This window comes from Melanerpes formicivorus, unplaced genomic scaffold (assembly GCF_026170545.1).
Source record: "Melanerpes formicivorus ecotype bairdi unplaced genomic scaffold, bMelFor1.0.p_v2 SCAF_81, whole genome shotgun sequence".
Classification (NCBI taxonomy): Eukaryota; Metazoa; Chordata; class Aves; order Piciformes; family Picidae; genus Melanerpes; species Melanerpes formicivorus.
The window spans coordinates 1,954,723-1,980,718 of NW_027142433.1; the positions used below are offsets into that span (position 1 = coordinate 1,954,723).

At 50.6% G+C, this 25,996-nt stretch overlaps 1 protein-coding gene across 2 annotated transcripts; it reads right to left on the reverse strand.

Annotated features, from left to right (window-relative positions):
* Nucleotides 1–450: 450 nt before the first annotated feature.
* Nucleotides 451–24,408, reverse strand: SERBP1 (SERPINE1 mRNA binding protein 1). 2 transcript variants are annotated; one of them, XM_068164517.1, is made up of 9 exons: nt 23,904–24,408; nt 20,712–20,874; nt 17,777–17,914; nt 17,531–17,602; nt 16,132–16,206; nt 13,993–14,170; nt 6,283–6,456; nt 3,523–3,561; nt 451–1,055 (listed from the first exon to the last, which is right to left on the reverse strand). In XM_068164517.1, exons 1-9 carry the CDS (start codon nt 24,292–24,294, stop codon nt 999–1,001), a joined length of 1,287 nt encoding a protein of 428 aa, XP_068020618.1. In that variant the 5' UTR covers nt 24,295–24,408; the 3' UTR covers nt 451–998. The 2 variants fall into 2 exon arrangements, with proteins under 2 accessions (XP_068020618.1, XP_068020617.1); XM_068164516.1 differs by having other exon boundaries at nt 17,531–17,620.
* Nucleotides 24,409–25,996: the final 1,588 nt, after the last annotated feature.

Consider the following 25,996-nt stretch of genomic DNA (forward strand, 5'->3'; position numbering starts at 1 on the left):
AAACATCTCTCAAGCATCCACTAGACACCTACAAAAAGAGGAGGAGTGATGGTTAAACCCCAGGTTTTGAGGGGAGGGGGGAAAAGGCTGCCAGATGCAAGCATCTCTCAAACACTCCCTAGAAACCTATTAAGAAGGGGAGGTGTGATGACTGCACCCCAGTTTCTGAAGGGAGGGGGAAAGCAGGTTGGCAACTGCAAACATCACCTTCTGAACACCCCCAGTGAAACCCTGCTGAAGGTGGCACCGATTCAAACCCCAGTTTGGGGCAGAGAGGGGGGTGGGGGAGAAGAAAGCTCTGCAAATCCTGAACGAAGAGAGACAAACCCAACCAACCAACCAACCAACCAACCAACCAACCAGGACATCAGGCTGCCCCCAGACCCACCAGGAAAACCCCCAACCACTAGGAGCAAGCCCCAGAAAGGAAGTGAAAGCTCTGCACTGGTACACACTGTTCACACCTATATTTTGTTTGTTTGGTTGTTTCTCTCTCTCTTGTTTGGTTTTTTTTGTCTTTCTCGGTTTTTCCAAGTTTGGAAACGCATATTTTTTCTTCTTTTTTTTTTTTTTTTTTTTTTTTCAAGCAGCAATACAAAAAAGTATCCATGAAGAATGCAGAATCTCTGAAAAAATTATGAAACCCTCCCTGGCTACCATTACATCTCTAAATACAAAACTGGACTACCATGTTTGTTGCTTCGGGGGTAGCGAGAGAAGTTCCTCTGCAAAACAGGTAGGATTCAGTCTCTAGGTGTGAGTGGCATGGATGACAGTCTCCTCCTTTGCTTTTGGGGGGTGGGCTCTGGGGGGAGGTTGGGGGGCTGGTTTTTTTTGTTTCCTTTCTTTGTGTGTGGTGTTTTTGTTTGTTTTTTGTTTTGTTTGTTTGTTTTTTTTCTCTTTACATTTCTTAAGTTGTTTAAGGATCCTTTAAGCATGCAAGCCTCGGAGAGGAAGGGCCCCGGACGAGAGGGCAGGGTTGGCTTAGGACATCCAGTTTAGGACAGAGCTGGGAAAGCCTCTGGGTCATCTACATCAGGAGCAGAAGCACTTGACTGAAAGAGAAACAGCACAGAGTTATTATTACACTTGCAGCAGAAGCAGGGCCCAGGGAATCTCTAGATCTTCAACAGGGACTGCAGGTTCTCTGTCCCCTCTTACTCTGCCCTAGGGAGGCCTAAGTCACTGTATGGTGTCCAGTTAGAATAGAATTAACCAGGTTGGGAAAGACCTCAGAGATCACCAAGTCCAACCTATCACCCAACCCCAACCCAACACCATCTAATCAACTAAACCATGGCACCAAGTGCCTCAGCCAGTCTTAATTTAAACACCTCCAGACGGTGACTCCACCACCTCCCTGGGCAGCACATCCCAAGGGCCAATCTGTCTTGCTCAGAAGAATTTCTTCCTCACCTCCAGCCTAAACCTCCTCTGGCACAGCTTGAGACTGTGTCCTCTTGTTCTGCTGCTGCTTGCCTGCCTGGGAGAAGAGCCAAACCCCCACCTGGCTACAACCTCCCTGCAGGGAGTTGGAGAGAGCAAGAAGGTCTCCCCTGAGCCTCCTCTTCTGCAGGCTAAGCAACCCCAGCTCCCTCAGCCTCTCCTCACAGGGCTGTGCTCCAGACCCCTCCCCAGCTTTCTTGCCCTTCTCTGGACACCTTCCAGCAGCTCAACATCTTTCCTAACCTGAGGAGCCCAGAACCAGACTCAGTTCAAGAGAGACAGGGAACTACTAGAGAGAGTCCAGGGGAGGCTCCAAAGATGCTGAGGGGCCTGGAGCAGCTCTGTGAGGAGGAAAGGCTGAGAGCCCTGGGACCTCATCAATGCTTATAAAGCTGTGCAGGGGGAGTGCCCAGAGGCTGGAGCCAGGCTCTACTTGGCTATGTCCAATGCCAGCACAAGGGGCAATGGTGGAAGTTGAGGCATAGGAGGTTCCATGGAAACAGGAGGAAGAATTTCACTGGGAGGGTGACAGAGAGCTGTAACAGGCTGCCCAGGGGGCTGTGGAGTCTGCCTCTCTGGAGATGTTCAAGACCTGCCTGGATGTGCTCCTGTGTGATCTGCTCTAGGTAGTGCCTGCTCTGGCAGGGGGGTTGGACTGGATGATCTCTCAAGGGCCCTTCCAGCCCCTAACACTCTGTGATTCTGTTGAGCCTGGAGAAGGGCAGCCTGAGAGGAGATCTTCTCAAAGCTAAGGCTGGGGGGCAAGAAGATGGGGCCAGACTCTTGCCAGTGGTGCCCAGTGACAGCACAGAGTGCAGTGGGCACAAACTGGAACACAAGAATTGCAGAAGACAAAGCTGTAAGGGGCCTCAAGGATCATCTAGTCCAAACCTTCTTCAGAAAGAAAGACTGAAGATAGCTACTGCCCAGGCAGCTGCTTCCCCAAAGTGGGGAGACAGGTGCTGCAGCAAAAGCCAGGAGGTTCCACCTGAAGGGGAGGAGAAACTGCTTTGTTGTGAGGGTGCTGGAGGCCTGGAGCAGGCTGCCCAGAGAGGTTGTGGAGTCTCCTTGTGTGGAGAGCTTCCAAAGCCAGCTGGGCATTGTGCTCCTGGGCAAGCTGCTGTGGCTGCCCTGCTTTAGCAGGGGGGGGTTGGACTGGATGGCCTCCAGAGAGCCCCTCCAAACCTCCTTTCTGTTTGATCTGCAATTCTGTATGGCAAAGTCAAGCCTCTGTCCCACTGCAGAGAGGTTGGGCAGCACTTGGAGAGGACAGGTGGTCTTCTCTGTGCCCCAAAAGGGGAATTCTTCCTCTTGAAAACTACTTTACTCTGAGGGGGTTCAACAGGGAAATACTTGGATTCAAAGAGCACAGTGGAATAAGCAGCCTAATGGTGGACAAATCACTGCAGGAACAGCTCTTCCCCCACATGACAAACAAGACTTTAGTTTTACCCCAAAGACTAGAACTTCTCCTGCACTACTTTTTTAATCAAAAGCCTCTGAGGAGACTTCCTAGGCAGACAGATGATGTTCACACCCAATTATCAGACAAGTTATGGCTCTTTTTCCACATGGCTTTGCATGAAACCACCAACTCTTAACAGAGGGATACAAGTGAAGGCCAAGTTTCACTCACTGAATTTTTCTCCCAAATAAACAGTTCAGAAGAGAAGAGAACAGAACTTTGGTGCCCAATTAGCTCTAGAACTCCCTACATTAACCAGGAAGCTCCTCACTGCTTCCCCACAGAGGGTTTTAAAGGCTCTGTACCACAGCTAAAAAAATGACAATGCAGTGTTTTGGAGTAATTCTCACTGCATCCATGGGGGATGTGGAAGAGGAGTGGGGAGAGGTGGGATAGTGGGAGTACAAATGTGGATTTATCAAGAGATGAATTTAAATCATCCCAATAAAACCTGGACTAACACCCACTGGACAATGGAACAGGAGCCAGCCCACAAATTAAGAGGCAAACCAAAGCAGGGCTTTAAGCCTTAGCATCCCACATCACAACCACTGAGCCCAGAAAGCCACTGCTTCACTGCAGGAAGTTCCAAGTAAAAAGAGATCACCAACCTGGTTGGGTGTGTGGATCACATCAAACTCCTTAACCAACTGGAAGGAAACAAACAAAAAAGAATTAACATGTGAAAAACCTGAAGCTTTTCTGCAGCTTCTTTAACTTTTCTTAAGCATTCTTGAAGAAGCAGGAAGTCAGAATGGTGAAAGAGCTCCTAGGAACCACCACCACCACCACTTCATTTCAGTCCACATTTCAATTTCATTTCAATCCACCAGTTCATTTCAATTGTGGCTGTGAGCAACCTGCTGCAGTGTGAGGTGTCCCTGCCCATGGCAGGGGGTTGGAACTGGCTGAGCCTTGAGGCCCCTTCCAATCCTGACAATTCCATGAATCCCTTTAAAAGGTTTATTATGCCATCAGTGGAGTTTCCCAACTAACAAGCCTAAAAATGCCAGTGTAAAAGTGTCCTACAAGGGACAAAAATGAGCAGATGGTCTCTGGAGTTGTTTTCTGGTGTGTAACAATTCCATTAGATGCATCTGAGCTACATCAGTAGCCCAAACCAAATCTTTACTGTAGAGTTTTACATTGAAAGGAGTTTAGACTGGCAAGACAGAAGAAATGTTTCACACTGAGGGGGGTGGGACCCTGGCCTAGGTTGCCCAGAGAGCTGGGAGCTGCCCCAGCCCTGGCACCACTGCAGGTCAGGCTGTCTGGGGCTCTGAGCAACCTGCTCTAGTTGCAGCTGACCCTCCTGACTGCAGGGGTTGGACTAGATCCTGAAGGGTCCCTTCCAACCCACACCAGTCTGTGATCCCATACTACAGTACTTCAACTCCACACCTGCTCTCCCCCAGCCCATTCAGAATTTCCCCTGAGTATTTGTTTGAGGCTCTGAGCAACCTGCTCTAGTTGCAGCTGTCCCTGCAGGGGGTTGGGCTGGATGGACCTTGAAAGGTCCTTCCCACCCAAACCAGTCTGGGATTCTGTGATTAAACCTTTAGAATCAGGTTTTTAAACTGGGGTTTGTTTGGGCTGGTTTAAAGCAAAAGAACTAAAACAGGAGGAATCAGGAAACAGGGAGCTCCATTATCTCTCAGAGATGCATGATAAGCACAAAGTGCTTTGGGTTGGTCTTCTCTCACAGTGGAGCTGCCCAAAAAGTGCCTTTTGAGGGTGATGGTTTGAACTAACAAAAGGAAGACTCAGACTGTTGAGAAGGGAGAAATGTTTGGCACTGAGGGTGGCGAGACCCTGTCCCAAGTTGCCCAGAGAGGTGGCAGACATCCCATCCCTGGCACCATTGCAGGTCAGGCTGTCTGGGGCTCTGAGCCACCTGCTCTAGTTGCAGCTGTCCCTGTTGACTGCAGGGGTTGGACCAGATCCTGAAAGGTCCCTTCCAACCCACACCAGTCTGTGATCCCACACTACAGCACTTCAACTCCACACCTGCTCTCCCCCAGCCCATTCAGAACTTCCCCTGAGTATTTTCTTAGGACTTTAGGAGGTAGAAAGTTCATGTGGATTGGGAAAAAAGTCCCCACATTAAGAGTCTCCATTCCACAGGCAAACTCTGAGTTCCTCTGATGCAAGACCTGACATGCAGCTTTAAAATCATCCCTTCACCACGACAGGTCACAATGCACACACAGCAACCTGTGTCTGCAAATAGCCCTCTGGCATGTGGGGCTCTGCTCTGGCCCAATCTGAGGTGTTTCAGAGACCTGTCCTCCTGAAGAGTCAGTTCAGATAGAAAAATGGGCAGTATTTTTACATCAAACCTACTCCCCACCCTGGCTTTTGTGTTTAATAAGCACTGCTAAAGCATGCAGCCTTTTGTCACAGAGTCACACACTGGGTTGGGTTGGAAGAGACTTTAAGGATCATCTAGTTCCAACCCCCTGACATGGGCAGGGATATCTCCCACCAGACCAGGTTGCTCCAAGCCCCATCCAATCTAGCTTTGCACATTTCCAGGCTTGGAGTCTCCACAACCTCTCTGGCCAACTTGTTCCAGCGCCTCACCACCCTCACCAGGAAGAATTTCTTCCCAATGTCTAATCCAAATCCAGCCTTCTCTAGCTTGATGCCATCACCCCTCGTCCTGTCACTCTGTGCCTTTGGAACAAGGCCCTCTCCAGCTCTCCTGCAGCCTCCTTCAAATACTGGAAGGCTGCTCTAAGGACTCTCTGAACCCTTCTCTTCTCCAGGCTGAACCACCCCAGCTTTTGCAGCCTGCCTTCACAGGAGAGATGCTCCAGGCCTCTGATCACGTTTGTGGCCTCCACTGGACCCACTCTAAGAGCTCCATGTCCTTCTGCTGGTGAGTCCAGAGGTGAAGCTGTGCTAGCAACTTAGTTTAAAATAAACCAGTAAGCACAGACCCTTCACTTGAGTTTTACATGTGGTGTTTCCTGTCAGAGCAACTCTCCCAGAGATAAGGAAGACACAGACTGGTAGGGGTTGGAAGGGACCTCTGGAGACAGAGTCCAAACTCCCTGCCAGAGCAGCATCCCCCTCAGAACACACAGGAATGTGTCCAGGCAGGTTTTGAGTGGCTCCAGAGATGGAAACTCCACCACCTCTCTGGGCAGCCTGTTTGAGTGCTCCATCACCCTCAAAGTAAAGAAGTTTCTCCTCATGTTTAGATGGAACTGGCTATATCCAAGCTTACACCCGTTACCCCTTGTCCTGTCCCCGGGCAACACCGAGAAGAGCCTGGCCCCATCTTCCTGCCACCCAAAACCAGGCATGAAAATCCTGACAGCACCTAGAGCTCAACCCCTTGGCAGATGAAAGCTGCAGCTCCTCACCTTGTCAGTTCTGCCACCACGGCTGGCCCTGCCACCACGTCCTCGGCCGGGGCGGCCCCCTCTGCCGCCACGGCCGGGGCGGCCAAGGTCTCCGAAGTTGATCTCCAGCTGGGATGTGATGTCGTTTGCTGGCTTGCGGAAGTGGTGATCCATTACAGAGTCCTCAGCATGAGCCTGAAAGCAGAGGTTGTCCATCAGGAAGGGAAAAAAGCCACCACCAAATCACCCCCTCCCTCCAGGCGCTCCAAGGCCAGGCTGGATGAGGCCTTGAGCAAGCCGGGCTAGTGGAAAGTGACCCTGCCCACAGCAGGGGGTTGGAACTCGATGGTCTTTAAGGTCCCTTTCCAACCCAACCCACTCTCTGGCCACCAAAGCACCTTCACCTCCAAATCACTCCCAAACTGATGGCTGATAGATCCAGGTTCAAAACCAGTGCAGGAACCACTAGAAATTAAGTTCTACCACTCCAGCCAGTCCACCTCCTTGTGCTGAGGGCCCCAGAGCTGGGCACGGTGCTGCAGGGGAGGTCTCAGAGCGGAGTGGCAGAATGACCACGATTCTCTTGGCCTTCTGGGATGCAAGTACCCACTGCTGGCTCACGCACCAGTGCTCCCTGAGTCCTTTCCCACAGGGCTGCTCTCTATCAACCTGAGAAAGCTTCAGGATCTATGGACTCATTACACTCTTTTTAGCCATTTACTTGGTAACCCATCTTGCAGGGAGGTGGTAAGAAACCCTTCTTGGTTTGTATGAGCTGTAACCACCAGCCAAGGAGCCATCAACAGCTCAAACACCACCTCACTGAAGAAGCCCAGACATCAATGCTGGAAGTCTCACCAATGATGCTGAAAAAGAGGATTCTCAATCCTTTTGCCATAGGAAAATGTTCTCACAGATAGTTGTTTCCAGTGAGGAAGCAGAACCTCGAGGAGCAAGGTAGATACACAAAGCCCTGAACCATGAACTTCTGCCTCAGTTTTCCCTGCAGAAATTCAGGCTGAAACCTGCTGGCTAACTTTTCTCCTGGTGAAACTGGACAACACACTGACTTCAAAGACACAGATTGTGCAATCAAACCCCAGAGCTCTTCATTACCCTTTGTGGATGCTTCACAAGGCAGCCACTGAACTGAGAGAGTTTGCAGTCGAGGCTGGATTCAAGTCAGGCACGAGCACCACGATATGCAGAGCCATGAAGAGCCTTTTACCCTCCACCAATTTAACTCATTAACTACCCCCTACCTCTTCTCCACAAATTTAACTAACTACCCTATCTATATACCCATTCCAGTGCCCAGCTCTACACCTGGCCTCCACACTCTTCTACAGTGGAGGACACCATGATTTAGCCTGGCACAATGACAAATACCCTTCTTCCCACGCTGCTTCATCTCAAGACTATGCCACTGGGAGGAATTCCCCATCCCACTCCTGATTTTACAAGCTTGAACTCACAGAACTGGTTAGGGTAGGAAGAGACCTTGTCTGGGTCATGCACACAGCTTGGTCCTCAACCCACCTCCAGTTTAACAACATTTTTTTCCCACAGACAAGTTTTCCATAAGGGATTTAGAGTGATTTAGCTTCTAGGATTGAACCACCACAAACCAAACCTGAAAAAACACAGACAGGTCTGGGTGGGAAGAAACTTCTCTCAACTCACTCAAGGACTGTAAGCAGAATCCTGGAAAGAGCAAGGGTTTAAGCTACCCTGATGAGGTCCTACCTAGGAGATGTCAAAGACATTTACTGCCTAGAGCCAGCCAGCAAAATCCAACAGATCACAGAATCAAAGCATTTTGACTGGAAAAGACCTTCAAGATCATCAAGTCCAACCAAGTCCCATGAGGACAGACTGAAGGAGTTGGGGCTGTTCAGTCTGGAGAAGAGAAGGCTCCCAGGAGATCTCATTGTGGCCTTACAGTATCTGAAGGGGGCTACAGGAAGGCTGGGGAGGGACTGCTCAGGATCTCAGGTAGTGATAGGGCTGGGGGGAATGGAATGAAGCTGGAGGTGGGGAGATTCAGGCTGGAGGTGAGGAGGAAGTTCTTCCCCATGAGAGTGGTGAAGCCCTGGAATGGGTTGTCCAGGGAGGTGGTTGGGGCCCTGTCCCTGGAGGTGTTTAAGGCCAGGCTGGATGAGGCTCTGGCCAGGCTGATCTAGTGTGGGGTGTAGCTGCCCATGGCAGGGGAGTTGGAACTAGCTGATCCTTGTGGTCCCTTCCAGCCCTGACTGATCCTATGATACTATGATCTGCTACTAGAGCAGGTTGCTCAGAGCCCAAACCAACCTGACCTGCACTGGTTCCAGGGATGGGGCAGCTACCACCTCTGGGCAACCCGAACCAGGGCCTCCCTTCTGATAGTGAAGGGAACTGCACACTCTTCCCTCAGGAATTCCTTTTCCAAATGTAAAGAGAGCTGAAAGTTATTTTTCAGGGAAAAGTCCTTCTACATCTCAGCCTGGCACAGCACTACTGCCAGAGCCCTGCTTCCCCCAGGGGAAAAAAGAAACCTGATCCAGGAGAACAGAGAGGGACTTGGTTTCCCCCTCCCAGGAGGAGGGGTCCCCTGTGTCAAAGGTGGTCTGTTCCACTCCCCCTTCCTGCCCAGCAAGCCTATTAAAGGGAGGGCACTGCTGCCATTTGCCCTCTATTTCTTCTGCCTCACCTGCTTGAGAGGACTGACAGCTGCAGCCAGTCTCCTGACTCTTCATGTGGTCAGGCCTGGCCTCTCCCTACTGCACCCATGCTTCTCTGAAGGACTGAAAATCCACACACACCAAGGGAAGTAAAAGGCCATCCAGGCTTGGCTTTAGATACTTTCTTATCTATCCTTGTTCCTTACCCTTGTAAAGCCTCCCTGTCACTGCTATACAATACATTTTGTTAACAAATTTACTTCTCCTACTTCCAAACTGACTCCAGATTATTTTTGGTAGCTTTACCTCCTCTTTTTCCCTACCCCTTTTTTTTCCTCCCCCTTCCTCTCCTTTTTCCTTATCAGGGAGAAGGACAAGGGGGCAGGGAAGGAATTCTCAGTTTGCTACCATCTGAGCTCTTAACCTCCAGTCAAGGCTCAAACCACCACACTATGAAATCAACACCAAGCTGCTAAGGGGAACAGAGTCCAAGCAGGCAATGAGAGGTGGAAAAAGAGCAACCCTAGAAAATAAAGACTTGTGATAGAAGCACTAGTGATGAGCTTTGGATCAGCTCAAATTAGGAGTGAGGACACTGATGAAGGGTTCTACATGGTGCACAGCCAAGACAATAGGCATGGACAGAAGAGCTCCAAGGATCTACTTGAATTCTCTGGGTTTGTGGCTCCTTAACATCCAGGCCTTCCTTTCAAGAAGGGGCTGCCATGAACACACAGGAACTGCCAGGCAGGTAGAAAGGATCAGTACCTCATTTGACTCCAGCAGCCTCCCCTGCATTCCTGCCATCACCTTTGTCTGATGGGAGTTGTGTCCCCACACCACAGTGACAAAAAAGGGAACAAAGGGAGAAAACAAAAGGAAGAAATGAGACTCAACTACATACAGGAACAAGAGGCAGCAAGGTCAACACAAACTGGCCTGGTACAGATGGCACTGAGTGCAGGAAGCAGAAGAAAGGAGGAGATCAACAAGCAGAGGGAGCATCCCAAAGGATGAGAGGATGGTCTGGGATCACAAGAGTGGAAATGGGAGAAAAACAATGCAGATGGACAGCAAAAACAAAAGGTTTACCACAAGCTGCTGGAAGCTCAGCAGAGACCAGGCATGCAGGCTGGCCTCCAGCACAGAGGGAAGAGCGTGGGATGTTTAAAATGACTGTTGAAGTTTTCTCAGTCCTGCACAACCTTGCTTCAAGACTCATCCCTCTGCATTGTCAGAGGAACCTTTCCTACTCTCCTGTTGCAGCCTCCTCTAAAGAAGTGGTTAGATGAGCAAGGAAGCTTGAAGGCACAGGGATGAGGCACAACACCACAGATACACAGAGGAGGAGCTGATCTCCTTCAGCATTTATCTTGCCAGGAAAACTGCATCCAACTTCTGGATCAAATGTTAAGATCTCTCCACAACGTGACTCTTGCCTGGGGTGAAGTCTCTAAATCAGCTGCAAAGGGGGAGAAAGAGGGTCTCCATTTCATGGCCTAACTAAAGCTGCTCCTGCAAAGTCTCACAAGACTAAGGCTGCCAATACACATGCATTTGATGCTAAACCAGCAAGAATCTGGGACAGGATTCAGAGTTTGTTATCACTTTCTAGTCATTGCATAGTAAATGTGAAGAGAAAGACCTCAGGCAAGGCCAAGTGGCTCACCCCTCAAAGAGCACACAGAGGGGAACAGCTCTTTCACAAGACTAAGGCAGATGGAACAGGACTAGATCCCCACACTCCCTTTTCCCAGACCCCTAGGGCATTCTTCCAGCAGTTCTCAAGCTACAGGAATGAGGGTGGTGATCAAAAGCTTCAATTCAAGCTCCAGAGAAAGTCTGTGGGGGCATATTGTGATTTTTCAGGTGTAAGAGTAGAGATCTGGGGCCAAGTGCCAGAATTCACCCCTAAACTGTGATTTTTCAGTCATAAGAGTAGAGATCTGCTCCCAAGTCCCAGAATTCACCCATAAACTGTGATTTTTCAGTCATAAGAGCACTGGGGCCAAGTGCTAGGCATTAGCCTATAATCTGTCACTTTTCAGCTGTAAGAGGAAGGAGCTGGGGCCAACACTCAGAATTTACCTATAATCCAAGTCTCTTCCACACATCAGCTCAACAGGAATCACAGAAACCTTAATTTCATGACTCATGAGGTACATCCAAGAGGACAAACAGCAAAAAGAACAGCAAGTGATTGGTAAGTTCTGTTCCTGACTTCTAAGTACTCCATTTTCTGAACCTGCTGGCAAAGGAGCTGCACTGAAAGCTTCCCCAGTGCCTGCATTTTTGAGCTGTTCTGCTGTAGCACTGAGCAGAAATCACCCCCATTCTGTGGCTTCCCAAGGGATGAGGGAACAATGAGTAAGTGGCATGAGCAGACAGACATCTGCTGGCCAGAGAATAAAAAGCAGGATAAAAGCAGCCAGACTTCAAGGCAGTTTTCCTAATTTCATCACTTAACTGCTTTAGACCCAACTCATTTCTTGCAGAACTAAATACATCTCTCAGAGTAATCTACTCACTACCTCATTTTTTTCCCCCCCAAGAAAATTGCTGGACTATTTACTCTGCTTTCATTTGGGGTTTTGTGTTGCCTACTGATTCATCTTTCACATGGAATACACAGCATGGAACTTTCTAGCTTTTAAATCACTTCAGAGCAGCAGCAGCACCTTGTCACTGATAAGAGGTAAAATGACTGCTTTCAGATGATTAAATGGCAAATAGATCTGATGTGGGAGAAATTAGGCTTGGGAACTGGAAGGACTTCAAGTAAATCTTGGTGTCAAGCACATCTTTAGTGAACCTTGGTAAAGCACATCAATATTTGTGTTTTAATGTACTCTTAATACACAGAATGGTTTAGGTTGGAAGGGACCTTGAAGATCATCTCGTTCCATGGGCAGGGACACCTCCCACCAGCCCAAGTTGCTCAGGGCCTCATCCAACCTGGCCCTGAACACCTCCAGGGAGGGGGCATCGGCAGCCTGCTCCAGTGTTTCACCACCCTCACTGGAAAGAATTCCTTCCTAATAGCCAAGCCACTGAAAGCAGCATTTAATGAACACTTCACACACTGCACATAAAAACAAACAGACACTCAAACCCTTTAAAGAACAGAAGTGCCTCACACAGCAAGGGAAGACAACAGCACAAAACCCAGCACAGAGTCAAACTCATCCCAGGCTGAGAGAGATTAGAAATGGAGCTCTCACTGCCAGGTGCCTCCTCCCCAACTGTATTAGGTCTCCAGCTTACAAGAGAAAAATCAGCAAGCAGAAATATATGAAAACCAAACAGAGAAAGACTAAACAGTGCATGCCATGGGATCCAGTTGCTTCAAAGGGAGTCACAACCAGCTGGCACACAATGTTGTAGGCCACTGATTAAGAGCAAGCTGCTGAGGGCATTAGAGTGGGAAAGGAAGAGATTAAACCCAAAGATTAACCCAGAAGAGAGCTCTCAGCATCTCTCCCCTGTTCTGAGCAGCCTCCTTGCCACTCTCACTACCTTGGAACAGAATTAATTAAGATTTTGCAGTGACTGAAATGAATACACTTGAGGAAAAACAGCTTCACACAGATGGATTTCAGCTGCCCACACCCCAAATACTGGGGACAGTTTTAGGACTCTCACTCAAAGGACAGAGAGTGGAATAGAATCATCAAATGGTTTGGGTTAGAAGGGACCATAAAGATCATCTAGTTCCAGCCCCTCTGTCATGGGAAGGGACACTTCCTACCAAATGAGCTTGCTCAAGGTGCCATCCAACCAAGCTTGGAGCCTCCACAGCTTCTCTGGGCAACCTGTTCCAGTACCCCCCCCATCCTCATGGAGAAGAATTTCTTCCTAATGTCTCATGTCAATCCAGCTTCCTCCAGTTTGAAGCCATCACCCCTCCTCACTGGCCTTTTGTAACAAGCCCCTCTCCAGCCACCTTCAAATCCTGGAAGGCTGCTCTAAGGCCTCCCTGGAGCCTCCAGGCTGAACAACCCCAACTCTCTCAGCATAGCCTCCCAGCCCTCCCATCATTGCTCTGCCTTCCTCTGGCCCCCCTCCAACAGGTCCATGTCTGCTGTGCTGAGGATTCCAGAACTGCCTGCAGCACTGCAGGTGAGGTCTCAGCAGAGCGCAGCAGCAGAGCAGAATCCTCTCCTTGCACCTGCTGCCCACCCTGATGGGGATCAGCACCCCCAAATCCTTCTCCTCAGGGCTGATCTCCAGCCCTTCACCCCCCAAGCCTGGATCTGTGCTTGGGATTGCCCCAACCAGGTGCAGGGCCTTGCACTTGGCTTTGTTGAACTTCATGAGGCTGGCACTGGCCCACCTTTCCAGCCTGTCCAGATCCCTCTGGATGGATCCCTTCTCTCCAGAGTGTCAACATCACCACACAGCTTGGTGTCAACAACAAATAGTTTAAGCTGTCTTTAAAAACAGGCAAATAAACTTGCTATTGCCTAACCTCTTCTGAAATGCTCACCAAGACACAACCCCTAACAAGCATTCCAGCCTAAGCTCTAGGTGGTATCACAGTATACACCAACCCAGGGGTACAGCTCAACTGCTAAGCTAACTACTTCTAACTCCAGTTTTAGCTCAGAATGTTATTCTCACTTCATAGACTTAGCTATGAGTCAGCATCTCATGGAATCATAGCATGGCTTTGGTTGGAAAAGGCCTCTAAGATCACAGAGTGCAATCATCAACCCAATACCATCACAGCCATTAAACCATGTCCTAAAGTGCCATGTCTAGAGGTTTCCTGAACACCTCCTCCAGGGATGGCGACTCCACCACCTCCCTGGGCAGCCTGTTCCAATGCCTAACCACTCCTGCAGGAAAAAAAATTGTTCCTAATATCTAACCTACATCTCCCCTGGCACATTTCCTCTCATCCCATCACCTGACACTAGGGTGAAGACACCAACCCACACCTCACTCCAACCTCCTTTTCCAGGTGGCTGTAGAATGCACCTTCCACTTCCAGTTCAACAGAGCAGAATCAATGCATCACTAAAATACAACCACACAACCTAGACACTGGAAACAATGAAAAGAGTTTTACCTCCTCACTCTTTGACTTGTGAAGGACAAATCCTTTTTTCCATTGCCCATCAGCACCCTCGTTTGGTTTGCGGATGTTGAACTCCACTTTTGCACGATCCTTACTTTGAATAGCTTTCCACTCATCCAGGGTCATTTCCTTAGGGCCTTCTTCCTTTACTTCTTCAACCTCATTCTCTCTGTAGTGAATTTAGGCAGTGTTAGGGTCAGAGCTTTCATCTCACATTCTAGACACAAATGCAGAACGTTGTTAAAAGCAGACCAGTTGAGTGGTTGGCAGTTTGGGGGTGCATATAAAACCCCCTTCCATAGCACCACTCATGAGACAGAAGGAATCTCATCTCCTTTGGCCAGAGCACCAATAAAAAACCCTCACATCACAGCCAGACACCTTTAAGCAACTGAGGGGTGAGCACAGCAAAGTATCATGACATATAAAACATATTTACACTGATCCATGCCATCTATTCTCCACCTTAATGACCATTCTCTTCACAACTCATGAAAGCCCCACTTCTGCAAGGGAATTCTTTGGAGCTTTCCTCCCCCCCCCCCTTTCTGAGATACCTCTCTCCCCAAGACCCAAGTTAAGGCACTAAGGGAGAATTTGTTCTCAACAGCATTTTTGAGCTTGTTCACTTTTTACAAGCCAGCATGTAACCAGTTTGGGGCAGTCTGCTTCCCTCACCAGAGAATCCCAGCATGCTTCATGGACGTGCAGCAAAAAGATCAGGAAAGCCTCAAAAGAAAACACCTCTCCCAATTCTCAACCCAAACCTTCCCTGAGGTGACTTTAGGCCATTTCCCCTTGTCCTATCACTTGTTCCTTGGGAGATGAGACCAACCCCAACCTGGTTCCAATCTCCTTTCAGGGAGTTGTAGAGAGCCAGGCCTCCCCTCAGCCTCCTTTTCTCTAGACTGAACAACTCCAGGTCTCTCACCTGCTCCTCTCCAGACCCTTCTCCAGCTTTGCTGCCCTTCTCTGGACCTGCTCCAGAACCTCAATCTCCTTCTTGGAGTGTGCCCAAAACTGAACCCAGAACTCTAGGTGTGGCTCCACCAGTTCCCAGTACAGGGAGACAACCACTTCTCTCATCCTGCTGGCTACACTATTGCTTATCCAACGTTGGCAGCCTTCTTGGCCACCTGGGCCCACACTGCTTCATCGTCAGTCACTGTCAATCAACACCCTCAGGTCCTTTTCTCCTGGGCAGCTTCCAGCCACTCTACCCCCAGCCTGGAGCATTCATAGGGGTGTTGTGACCCAAGTGCAGCTCCCAGCACCTGGCCTTGTTCAATGTCATGCCCTGAATCCAGCCTGTCCAGGTTCCTCTGCAGAACCTCCCAAACCTCCCAGCTTAGTGTCATCTGCAAACTAACTTACCAAAGGTGCATCAATTCCCTCATTCAGATCATTGATAAAGATACTGAACAGAACTGTCCCCAGTACTGAGCCTGGGGAACACAGCTTGTGACCACTTTCTTCTGAAGCCACCATAAAACACACTCCTCATTAAAATGCAACATTTTGTTGCGCTGTGCTGCCATAAAACCCTGTTATCATGTTTTTCACATCAATTCTAAGTAGCACTGCTGCTCCTTCTGCTTGTTCTGCTTCCCTAGTTACTCTATTTCATCCCTCCAGTCCTTTGTATCTCCTGTAACAATGTCAAAGTGGTGTAAGAAGCAACCCAGGGAACCTCTTTGCCCCCATACCAGCAGCTGATGGAGGCAAGAGATACAATCTTTCTTCCAGGGCTGGTCACACAGTCTCAACAGTTGTTCTGAAAACACTAAGTTTAAACCAAGTTGCCTTCCACCGGCAGAAGAACATTTTGTTGGTTTATTTGCTGGCCCCTGGCAGTTAGGAGCACAGATGCTTCTGGGTTTGGTGCTTAGGAGCTGCAGTCCCAAGACTCTAAGCCTATTAAAACTGGTCGTTCACAAACTAAACCAGAAAGGCACTCAAGAGCCTATGGGATAGGAAGAGTTTCATGGCAGAGATGGAGGTCTTAAAGACTGCTTCAGCAGCAGTGCTGAAGAAAATATCATCTGAGTTTGGTAAAGCAGAAGTAGGAAGGTTAAAAGTAAAGTAAGAGTAGCTTTGAAGCAGTCAGAGACACCGGGGGGGGGCACTCACTTGTTTTCCGAGTCAGCAGGCGGATGTTCCTCTCCCTCCGGCGTTTCCTCAGTTACAGCTGACTGATCCAATTCACTGCAATTACATCAGGGGGAGAGGTTTGCTTTTGAAACACTCCAGCCCCACTTCAAGTTCTACACAGGATGACCACAACCCAGTCTTCTTGAAGAACTATTTCATTAAGGGCTGGTGCTTTCCGCGCACGTACTTTCTGTGCCTTCCACCTTCCCCACTGCTCTCCCCAGTGCTCCCTAGAACCCACCTGAGAGCCTCCCACAAAACAGGGTTTGGGTGTTAAAAACACTGGGGTTAATCTAAGACTGGTTAAAAAGCATGCTTAACCTGATCACAATGAAACTCTTCTACTTTAAGTAACTAGCACAAGGCCCCACCACATCCCAAACTTCTCCCAAGTTCCGTTTTCAACAGCCAAATCATCTTTGATGTTACAAAACATGGCCTGGGGTTCCCACACTGGAAACAGCCTGGCTCCTACATTCTCCAGAGGCTGCTTTTAAGAGCAAAAATCATCCAAATCTAAGGTAAAAAAGGCAGCTAACATGCTTAACCTGATCAAAATTGTTAACTTATTCTACTTTTAGTAAGCAGCACAAAACCATTCCTGGTGCAATCTCCTCCCAAAGTCTGTTTTCAACAGCAGAATCATCTATTGTGTTACAAGAAACAACCTGGTTCACTTCACTGGAAATGGCCTGGTCCCTACACCCTCCAAAGGCTGCCTTCAAGAATGGCCTGGTCCCTACACTATCCAAAGCCTGCCTTTGAGAATGGCCTGGTCCCTACACTCTCCAAAGCCTGCCTTTGAGAATGGCCTGGTCCCTACACTCTCCAAAGACTGCTTTTAAGAGCATAGCAAAAATCTTCTAAGAGCAAAACAGAATAGAATAGGTTGGAAAAGACCTTTGATATCATCAAGTCCAACCCATCACCTAACACCATCTGATCAACTAACCCATGACACCAAAGTGCCTCATGCAGGCTCTTCTTAAACACCTCCAGTGATGGGGACTCCACCATCTCCCTGGGCAGCACATCCCAATGGCCAATTACTGTTTCTGGGAAGAACTTCCTAACCTCCAGCCTAAACCTGCCCTGGCACAGCTTGAGACTGTGTCCTCTTGTTCTAGTGCTGCTTGCCTGGGAGAAGAGACCAACCCCCAGCTGCCTACAACCTCCCTTCAGGGAGTTGGAGAGAGCAAGGTGGTCTGCCCTGAGCCTCCTCTTCTCCAGGCTAAGCAACCCCAGCTCCCTCAGCCTCTCCTCATAGGGCTGTGCTCCAAAGGTGAAACAAGCAGCTAAAGCCTTCTGCTCTGCAAGGCCTCCTAAGGAGGAGTCATTAGGATTCAGCTGAGAGTGTCTGAGTAATGAGGTTACTAACGTTAGCTCGTCTTTGACGGTTCCCCAGTTGTGCGATCCGCTGCCGCCGCGCTTGTCCTCGTGCTTTAGCCCGCTGAAATGCGAAACAGAACTAACAAAACTGAGTTAACATTAAAGCCACCAGAAATTCGCCAGGCAAGTTTCAATACGTCTCTGAACGGTCAAGGAAAGAAAGAAAGAAAGCCCCAGACCCAACCAACCAAGCCGCTAACAGCCAGGGAGCAGCAGAGAAAGGGCAAAGACTTACGATCTATCGCTGCCGCTGTGTCTGTCGAATTCGCGCTTGCCGCGGGAGTCGAAGCCGTCGCCCCTGCCCATGCCACGGCCGCGCCCACGGCCTCTGCCCAGCCCGCCGCGCCCACGCATAGGTCGGTCGAGGATGGGTCTGGAAGGAAGAGTAGAAAGTGAGTAGGTCTCCATGAGGGCAGGCTGGGAGAGTTAGGGGTGTTCAGCCTAGAGTAAGCTCTGGGGAGATGTTCTGGTGGCCTTCGAGTAGCTGATGGGGGTCTACAGGCTCTGGGCAGCCTGATCTAGTGTGGGGTGTCCCTGCCCATGGCAGGGGGGTTGGAACTAGATGATCCTTGGGGTCCCTTCCAACCCTGACTGATACTGTGATACAAGATGGGGAAGGACTTTTGACAAGGACTTGTTGTGACAGGACAAAAGGGAATGGATTGAAGCTAGAAGAAGGGAGACTGAGACTGGAGATTAGGAGGAAATTCTTTCCAGTGAGGGTGGTGAGACACTGGAACAGGTTGCCCAGGGAGGCTGTGGATGCCCTCTGCCTGGAAGTGTTCAAGGCCAGGCTGGATGAGGCCTTGAGCAACCTGGGCTAGTGGAAGGTGTCCCTGCCCACAACAGGAGGTTGGAACTAGATAGAATAGAATAAACCAGGCTGGAAGAGACCTTCAAGATCATCACATCCAACCTATCATCCAACACCACCTAATGTCTCTTCCACCCTCAACCATTCTGATATCCTAAGTATTTCACACTCCACAATTTTGTGTCATGGGTTTTAAGGTCTGCTTTTTGCCTTTTCAGAGTTTTGTTTTCCTTTGGTAACGACTCTAAGTGTGGCAATGCCCTAATTCCAATCCCAAATTATCAGAGTGAAGAAACTCATGGAATGCATTGTGTTGGAAGGCACCCTCAGAGGTCATCTTGTCCAACCCTCCCACAGTAAGCAGGGACATCTGCAACCAGATCAAATTGTTGAGGGTCCCACCAAGATTGACCTTGAATATATCCAGAGATGGAGCCTCTACTACCTCTCTGGTAGTACTGCAGTATTTCCAGTATTTCACTACCTTCCTCCTAATGTCCAATATATGTCACCTACACAAGGCTTGTATTTTAGAATCCCAGCATGGTGGTCATTGAAAGGGATTTCTGAAGATCATCCAGTCCAAATCCCACTACTAAAGCAGGGCACCCACAGCAGCTTGCCCAGCAGCACAATGCCCAGCTGGCTTTGGAAGCTCTCCACACAATGAGACTCCACAACCTCTCTGGGCAGCCTGCTCCGGGGTTCCAGCACACTCACAACAAAGAAGTTTCTCCTCCTCTTTAGATGGAACCTCCTGGGCTCCACTTTGTGCCCATTACCCCTTGTCCTGCCACTGGGTATCACTGAGAGGAGTCTGGCCTCATCCTCCTGCCTCCCACAGGTGATTTCACTCTTGCTGAGTATTGAGAAAACCCCCTCTGAAGCTGCTCTCCTCCAGGCTCCACAGCCCCATGGCTCTCAGCCTCTCTTCACCAGTCTCATTCTCTGTGTAGCCCTGAATCCAGAAACAAATGCAGGAGCCAATCACTGCCCTTTTGCATCTTTGGGCACTGAATTTCCTAATTTAGTGTTTGTATTATGTTACATAAACAAGAGGAACTACAGCTTCAACTAAACTCACATCTACCTTACTTAGCTTCTCCAATGATTGGGTGACAGGTTGGACTTGACGGTCTTTGAGGTCTCTTCCAACCTTACTGATTCTATGATTCTGCAATTTGAACTTTGGCTACTACAATGCTAGTATCTGAACAATCCTTTCAGAATGCTTCAGTTCTGGATCCTCCCTGACATACCTTCATAGAATCAGAATCATTTTGGTTGGAAAAGACCTTTATGATGACTCAGTCCAGCCATTCCCCAACTCTACCAAGTCTGATGCTAAACCATGTCCCTCAGCATCACATCTGCTAAAGGTTGTCAAGATGGCTTCACAGATTTGAATCCACTGCAGCCAAGGTGTAAACACCAACATGGACAACATTATTGGCTTGAAGTCAGCTGTATGGATTTAAGCAACAGCTGGAACAGCAAAAGGATCTGCAGGCAACAGCTACACTGCAGTTCCTGCTCCTAAGCTATCTGATAGAGATTTATAATACAGCTGTTTCAGATGGAAATGATCTCCATGAAGCCCAAACATCAACCTCAGACCACCATGGCCACTAAACCATGTCACCAAGTGTCACATCCATAAATCTCCATTTGGGAAGGTATGGTGCAGATGGGAATTATTAAACTGGCTTTGGTTTTTAGTTATACCAATAGAACAGTTCACATTAGGTCACTCCCAGACTAAAACCTGAGTCAAGTTTGTGAGTTAAACCATGGAAAATTGACGTTATAATGAACTTCTGTAAGTCATTCTAAATAGTTCATAATGACTTTTGTAAGTCATGCATATTAAGTCAATTTAATTTTGATTCAATTAGCTGTTTGTTTGTCAAATTGGGTCTTTTAAGCCTGGAAAAGAGCAGACTGAGGGGAGAAAACTCATCCATGATGATCAATACTTCAAGAGTGGGTGTCAGGAGGATGGGACCAGGCTTTTGTCAGTAGTGCCCTGTGACAGAACAAGAGACAACAGACACAAACTTACACATGAGAGGTTCTACCTAATGATGAGAAGGAACTTCTTTAATGTAAGGCTGATGGAGCACTGGAACAAGCTGCCCAGAGAGCTGATGGAGCCCCCATCTCTGGAGACATTCACATCCCACCTGTACACGCTCCTGTGTGACATCCTCTAGGTGAACCTGCCTTGGTAAGGGGTTGGACTTGGATCTCCAGAGGTGCCTCCCAACCCCAGCCATTCTATGGTTTTCACTGGATGTCCAAAAGCAGGACAGCCTCCTCCTGTCCAAGCTCTGTGAAGGGAAGAATGGGATCTTACTTGTCAACAGAAAATTCTCCTCCTTCGGCTTTCTCATCGGCAGGCTTCTCAAAGCGGCGCTCACGAGGAGGTCGTCTCTCTGGTCTCCTGTCAATGGGTTTGCCTTCGCCCTGCTGCTGCTGCTGCTGCTGCTGATCAGGCCTCCTGCCAATGCGCCTTATCCCTGAAACATCAGGCCAAAGCCATCAACGGAACGCCAAGCTGCTCCGGCACAGATACCGACGCTCAGACACCAGCAAACAGCTGGGATAGGAGGGGCTTTTCTCTACCAGTCTGGGGACTGAATAATCTGAGAACCTCTCTCTTTATAACACAGTCCCTGTAGATCACTTGGTGCTTCTCCTTCACCTTTTTTTGGGCAGCATTTCAGGCCAACTCTCTTTTGTAGGAAACCAAACCTGTCAGAGCACACGCTGCATTAGTAACCTGTGTTAAAATGCTGAGGTCAACCTTCAAAGGAGGGTTGAGGCAAGCAAGGATTTTTATTGGTTATGGTTTTTTTTTTTACCCCCTTTGAAAGGTGCTTTTCAGGTAAAACAAGTGGGTTTTGGCTTTGATGCACACCAAAATGAAGTCAGAGTCACCACGCTGGAACCAAGTCTCTGTGGCAGCCACCTTGCTTCATCCCTTGGCTCTTAGGAGCTTTTTTGGCCAGCAGTGACTCACAGTAGGACCACCCTCACCTGGATGGGTGTCACTTGCACCCCAGTGCAGTAGGAACTAGTCAGTGACTAACCAAGGTGTTCATTCACACTGATCCCCCCAGTCCTACAAGCTCCTTGATAGCTGAGCACCCCGTGTCACCAAGCTGGCTCCAGCATCTCCTTCCCTCTCTCTGCCTTCTCAGAAGGTTTGCTGTAAGTAACAACCTCCCATGGGCATTGTCTTCTTCACTAAGACATGTGAAGGACTTCAAACATTTGTCTTCCTCCCCACTCACCTAAAAGCCCTGTTTACTCTTCTGTAGAAGGATATGGACAAACACATTATATGCCCTTGCTATGCTATTTTTTTGGGGGGGGCCAAAAGGATGAAGGAAGAATCTCCCAAGGCTGGCTTCAGAGTTGTGAACTAAAATTAAAAGCTCCTAATAGTTAATTAAAAAGAAAAAAAGAAAAGAAAAAGGAAAAGAAGTTCCTGTTGAACAAGCAAGGTCCTATTTGGGTGGGGCTCATGATATCCAAGCCAACACACCCAAAGGAACAATGCCTTCCCTACCTGACAAGCTGTACTTAAGATGAAGTTTGCATGACATGAGTCGCTGGCTGAGGGATCCTTTCTCCCTGAGGAACCACAGGGGTTAAACACATCGAGATTGGCTTCAAAGAAGCTCTCTCAAGCTAAGGAGGTGAGGTTCAGAAGGCAAGGGAATGGGCCAGGGCCAGAGTGAAGAACTCCAATGGATAATCCATGTCTTGGGGATTCTAAGTTCAACACTCTGCACTTGGAAAACAAAAAACAGAAAAGGACTGAGTCTAACTAAAAAAATGTTCCTTCTTCCTCTCAGAAAGCTTTGGACTGCTTAATTCACCACTTGGGCTGCATCTTGAGAAGAGTAGAACTGACTTTAACTGCAACACATCCACACAGGAAACAACCCCTGAGCGTATCACGGCATCAAACACCTTCATCAAGAAGTTGGAACCTCTCTCCCACACCCAAAATAACCAGTTTCAAACTGACAAGTGAGTGTTGACTGCAGCACTCCACACACCTTGCTGTGAAAGCAGCCCTGACTTTCTCTGTTTCACTACTGTAAGCCACAAACCAGCTCTGGCCTGGGGAAGGAGCACCTGAAAATGGAGGTGAACGTGGGACACCTCAAAACCCCCTTCTGTCTTCTCCCATCTCGGCCCATGCTCAGTGTTTACCTCACAAGGGACACCACCATCATTCTCTGACTAATATTTCCAAATGGTCACTTGGGACTAATTATTGTGTTCCTCGTGTGGAAAAAAAAAACCCACCACAACAAAACAAAGCCAAAAAGCAAACCCAACTCTCAGGTGCTGAAGCACAAAATATCCTTGGAGCAAGGAGTACCCTCACAGCTCCTCACCTCTACTCCTCCCAAGTTGTTTCCAAACACTTGGAGGTCCCCCTCAAACAACGAGAAGAATAAAACCCCTTCTGCCTTAAATAACCTAAAACATGGTGGGGAATCACCAAACGCTTTAGATCCTCGCAGGCAGCACCATCCCCTTCTGAAGCAACCACCTTAGAGTGAAAAACGCTCTTGGCAAGTTGTCTCCTCACCCACACATCAACTGCTGTCACCACACCTGGATGCATTTTAAGGATTCCAATTCAATCCAGCTCCTGACCCATGTGGTGTGTCCCAAAGCCTCTGCATGGTACAACTGCCTGCCTGCCTGCCTGCCACGGGACACGAGGGCACAAAACCGACTCCTCGTGGTGCTGCGTCGTCCTAACCGCTCTGCCCACAGCGGGTTTATTTCACCTTTTTAGACTTTGATTTCTTGTTTCAGCAAAGTTTCTCTCGTGGGGATGTGTTAGGGGATTGGTACAGGTGAGCAATTCACGCAGACTGTATTAAAACGCATCTACGGTTCCCATCCACGCTGCTCCAAAGCGATCCAAGCTCCCTCCATAAAAATGACCCAAGTGACTTTGGAAAAGCCCAGGGAGTGCCAAGCACCCTGACACAAAGGCGTCAGGACCCCTCCAAAATAAAAGCAGTTAAAAGTTTAGGATGAGATTGTCCATTCGGCGGGCAGCCCTCCCTCCTCCACACCACCACCGAAGCACCACCCGGGCACCCCACGCCCGCCCTTCCCCGACTCCATTTTGAGCGGGCCGTGTGGGCCGTGGGGACACCACCACCCGCGGCCACGTGTGGCCGAGCTGCCAGCGGCGCGGTACGGCGCTCGTTCCTCCCCAGAGCTCCGGCTGCCCGGGGCCCGCCGCTAACGGGTGGCTCCCTTCGACACAGGTGCCCCGGGCGCCCTCCCGCCATGCGCCTCCCCACGTGGGTGCGAGGCGGCCGCGGGCAGGGAGCTGCGGCGATGGGCCTCTCTCTCCCGCGTCCCCCCCACCCCAGCCTCGCCTCCTCCCGCCGCGCTCCGCCGCCTTCCCGCCGCCTCCTTTGTGCGCGGCGGGGCGCGGGGCGGCCCCGCCGACAGCCCCCCAGCTCCTTCCCTCCCTCCCCCCGCCGCAGCCCGCCGCGCTCACCCTCCTTCCGCAGCGGAGCGCCGGGCTGGCCGCTGCCCTCCTCCCGGCGGTCACCGGGGCCCCCAGCGGAGGCGGCGAAGGGGGGCAGCGGGTTCTTGCGCTCCTTCTGGGACTCCCTGCGCAGCTGCTTGGCCGCGCTGCCGGGGCCGCCGCCGCCAGCGCCCGCCTGGCCCGGGCCTCCACCGCCGGCCCCGCCGGAGGAGTTGGTCTGGGAGCCCGCCGGGCCACCGCGGGCCCCGCTGCCTCCTTGGCTCCCGCCGCCGCCGCCGCTCTCTTTCCTCCGGGTCTCGGCCGCCCGTAGCACCTCGAAGGGGTCGGACTCGTCATCAAAGAGCTGGTCGAAGCGGTTGGTGACGACGCAGCCGAAACCCTCCTGCAGGTGTCCGGGCATGATGGGCCCCCGTCGGCGGGATCCTCCTCCGATGCTGCCGGGGCCCCCCGCGCCCTACTCGCTGCCGCACAAGATGGCCGGCTCCGAAGAGACCCGCTTCTCTTCCGGCGCCGGGCACATCCGGGCACCTCACCCCGCGCAGGGCACGACGGGAACGGCAGGCGGCCGCCGGCCCGCGCCCGCCGCCGCCCGCCACCTCCCGCCCAACTACAGTTCCCGGCGTGCACCGCGCCACCATTGTGTGCAGCGGGCGGGGCTGGCGCGGGGCGCGCGGGGCTTCCCGCTGTCGCCGCCATCGCCGCTATCGCGGCTGCCCCGGGCTACGCTGGGCTCAGTGATCCCTCACGGGCCCTGCCGGCGCTTCGCAGACCCCCGGCAGCCCCTCACAAACCCCTACAGCAGCCGGAGGGCAGGGCGCCAAGGGCTGCGCGCCACCCGGGGAGTCACCCGAAGGCCCGGGCAGGGGCTGTGTGACAGCGGTGACATCAGACGTGACGCGATGAGGCTCTTTTTTAAGCGCCTCTCTGGACTCCGGGCGTGCGGCGGCCGGCGCCATTCGCCTTCCCTCCCAGCCCGCTCTGCTCTGGCCCGGCAGGTGCCGGGGAGCTGGGGGCGAGGGCGTGCGGCGGGCAGCCCGGTGCCCCTCCGGCGCTGGGCAGAGCGCTCATGCTGAGGGTAAAGATCCATACGCTGAGCTTCCAGAAGCAAGTCTGGCCCGAGACTGCTCTGCTCAAGGACACACTGACGAAACAAAAATGTGTGGAGAAAGCCATGTTCTGGGCTTTTTTAAACAACCCTTCCCCCCCTCCCCTGCCCCATCAAAGTGTGACAAACCGCCAGGGTTGTTCAATTTAAGGATTAAACAAGGCAGGCTGGCTGCGTAAAAGGTGTGGTTTGGGGCAGCCACGCTCCAGTTTTTAATTGGCTTTAACAACCACTTGAAGAATGCCCTGGTAGGCTTGAGTGAAAGTGTGACCCCAGCACCAGCTTCACAGAGTGGTTGGAGTTGGAAGGGACCTTCAAGACCACCGAGTTCCAACCCCCTGCCGCGGGCAGGGACACCTCCCACTGGAGCAGGCTGCTCCAAGCCCTGTCCTACCTGGCTGGAACACCTCCTGCTTGCGTGTGGCCAGGATTGATGCACTGATGTGTGAAGCTGCTGACCCTCTCGTTCTGCTCTGCACCGCCTTAAACACAACCTGGAAAGCACAGAATCATAGAATTGTTTTGGTTGGAAAAGAGCTCCAAGATCGTGAAGTCCAACCATCAGCCCAACACCACCACGGTCTTTAAACCATGCCCCGCAGTGCCATGTCACACATTTCTTGGATGCCCCCAGGGATGGTGAGTCCAGCACCTCCCTGGGCAGCCTGTGCCAATGCCTGACCACTCCTGCAGGAAAGAAATTGTTCCTCATGCCCAACCTAAACCTCCCCTGGCACAATTTCAGGGCACTTCCTCTCTTTCTGTCACCCCTACCTGGGCCAACTTGAGGCTTTCCTCTCATCCTATCACTTGTTAGTAAGGAGAAGAGACCAACCCCCACCTGGCTCCAACCTCCTTTCAGGGAGCTGTAGAGAGCCAGCAGGTCTCCCCTCAGCCTCCTCTTCTCCAGGCTGAACACCCCCAGCTCCCTCAGCTGCTCCTCACCAGCCCTGCTCTCCAGACCCTTCACCAGCTTCGTTGCTCTTCTTTCTTCTTC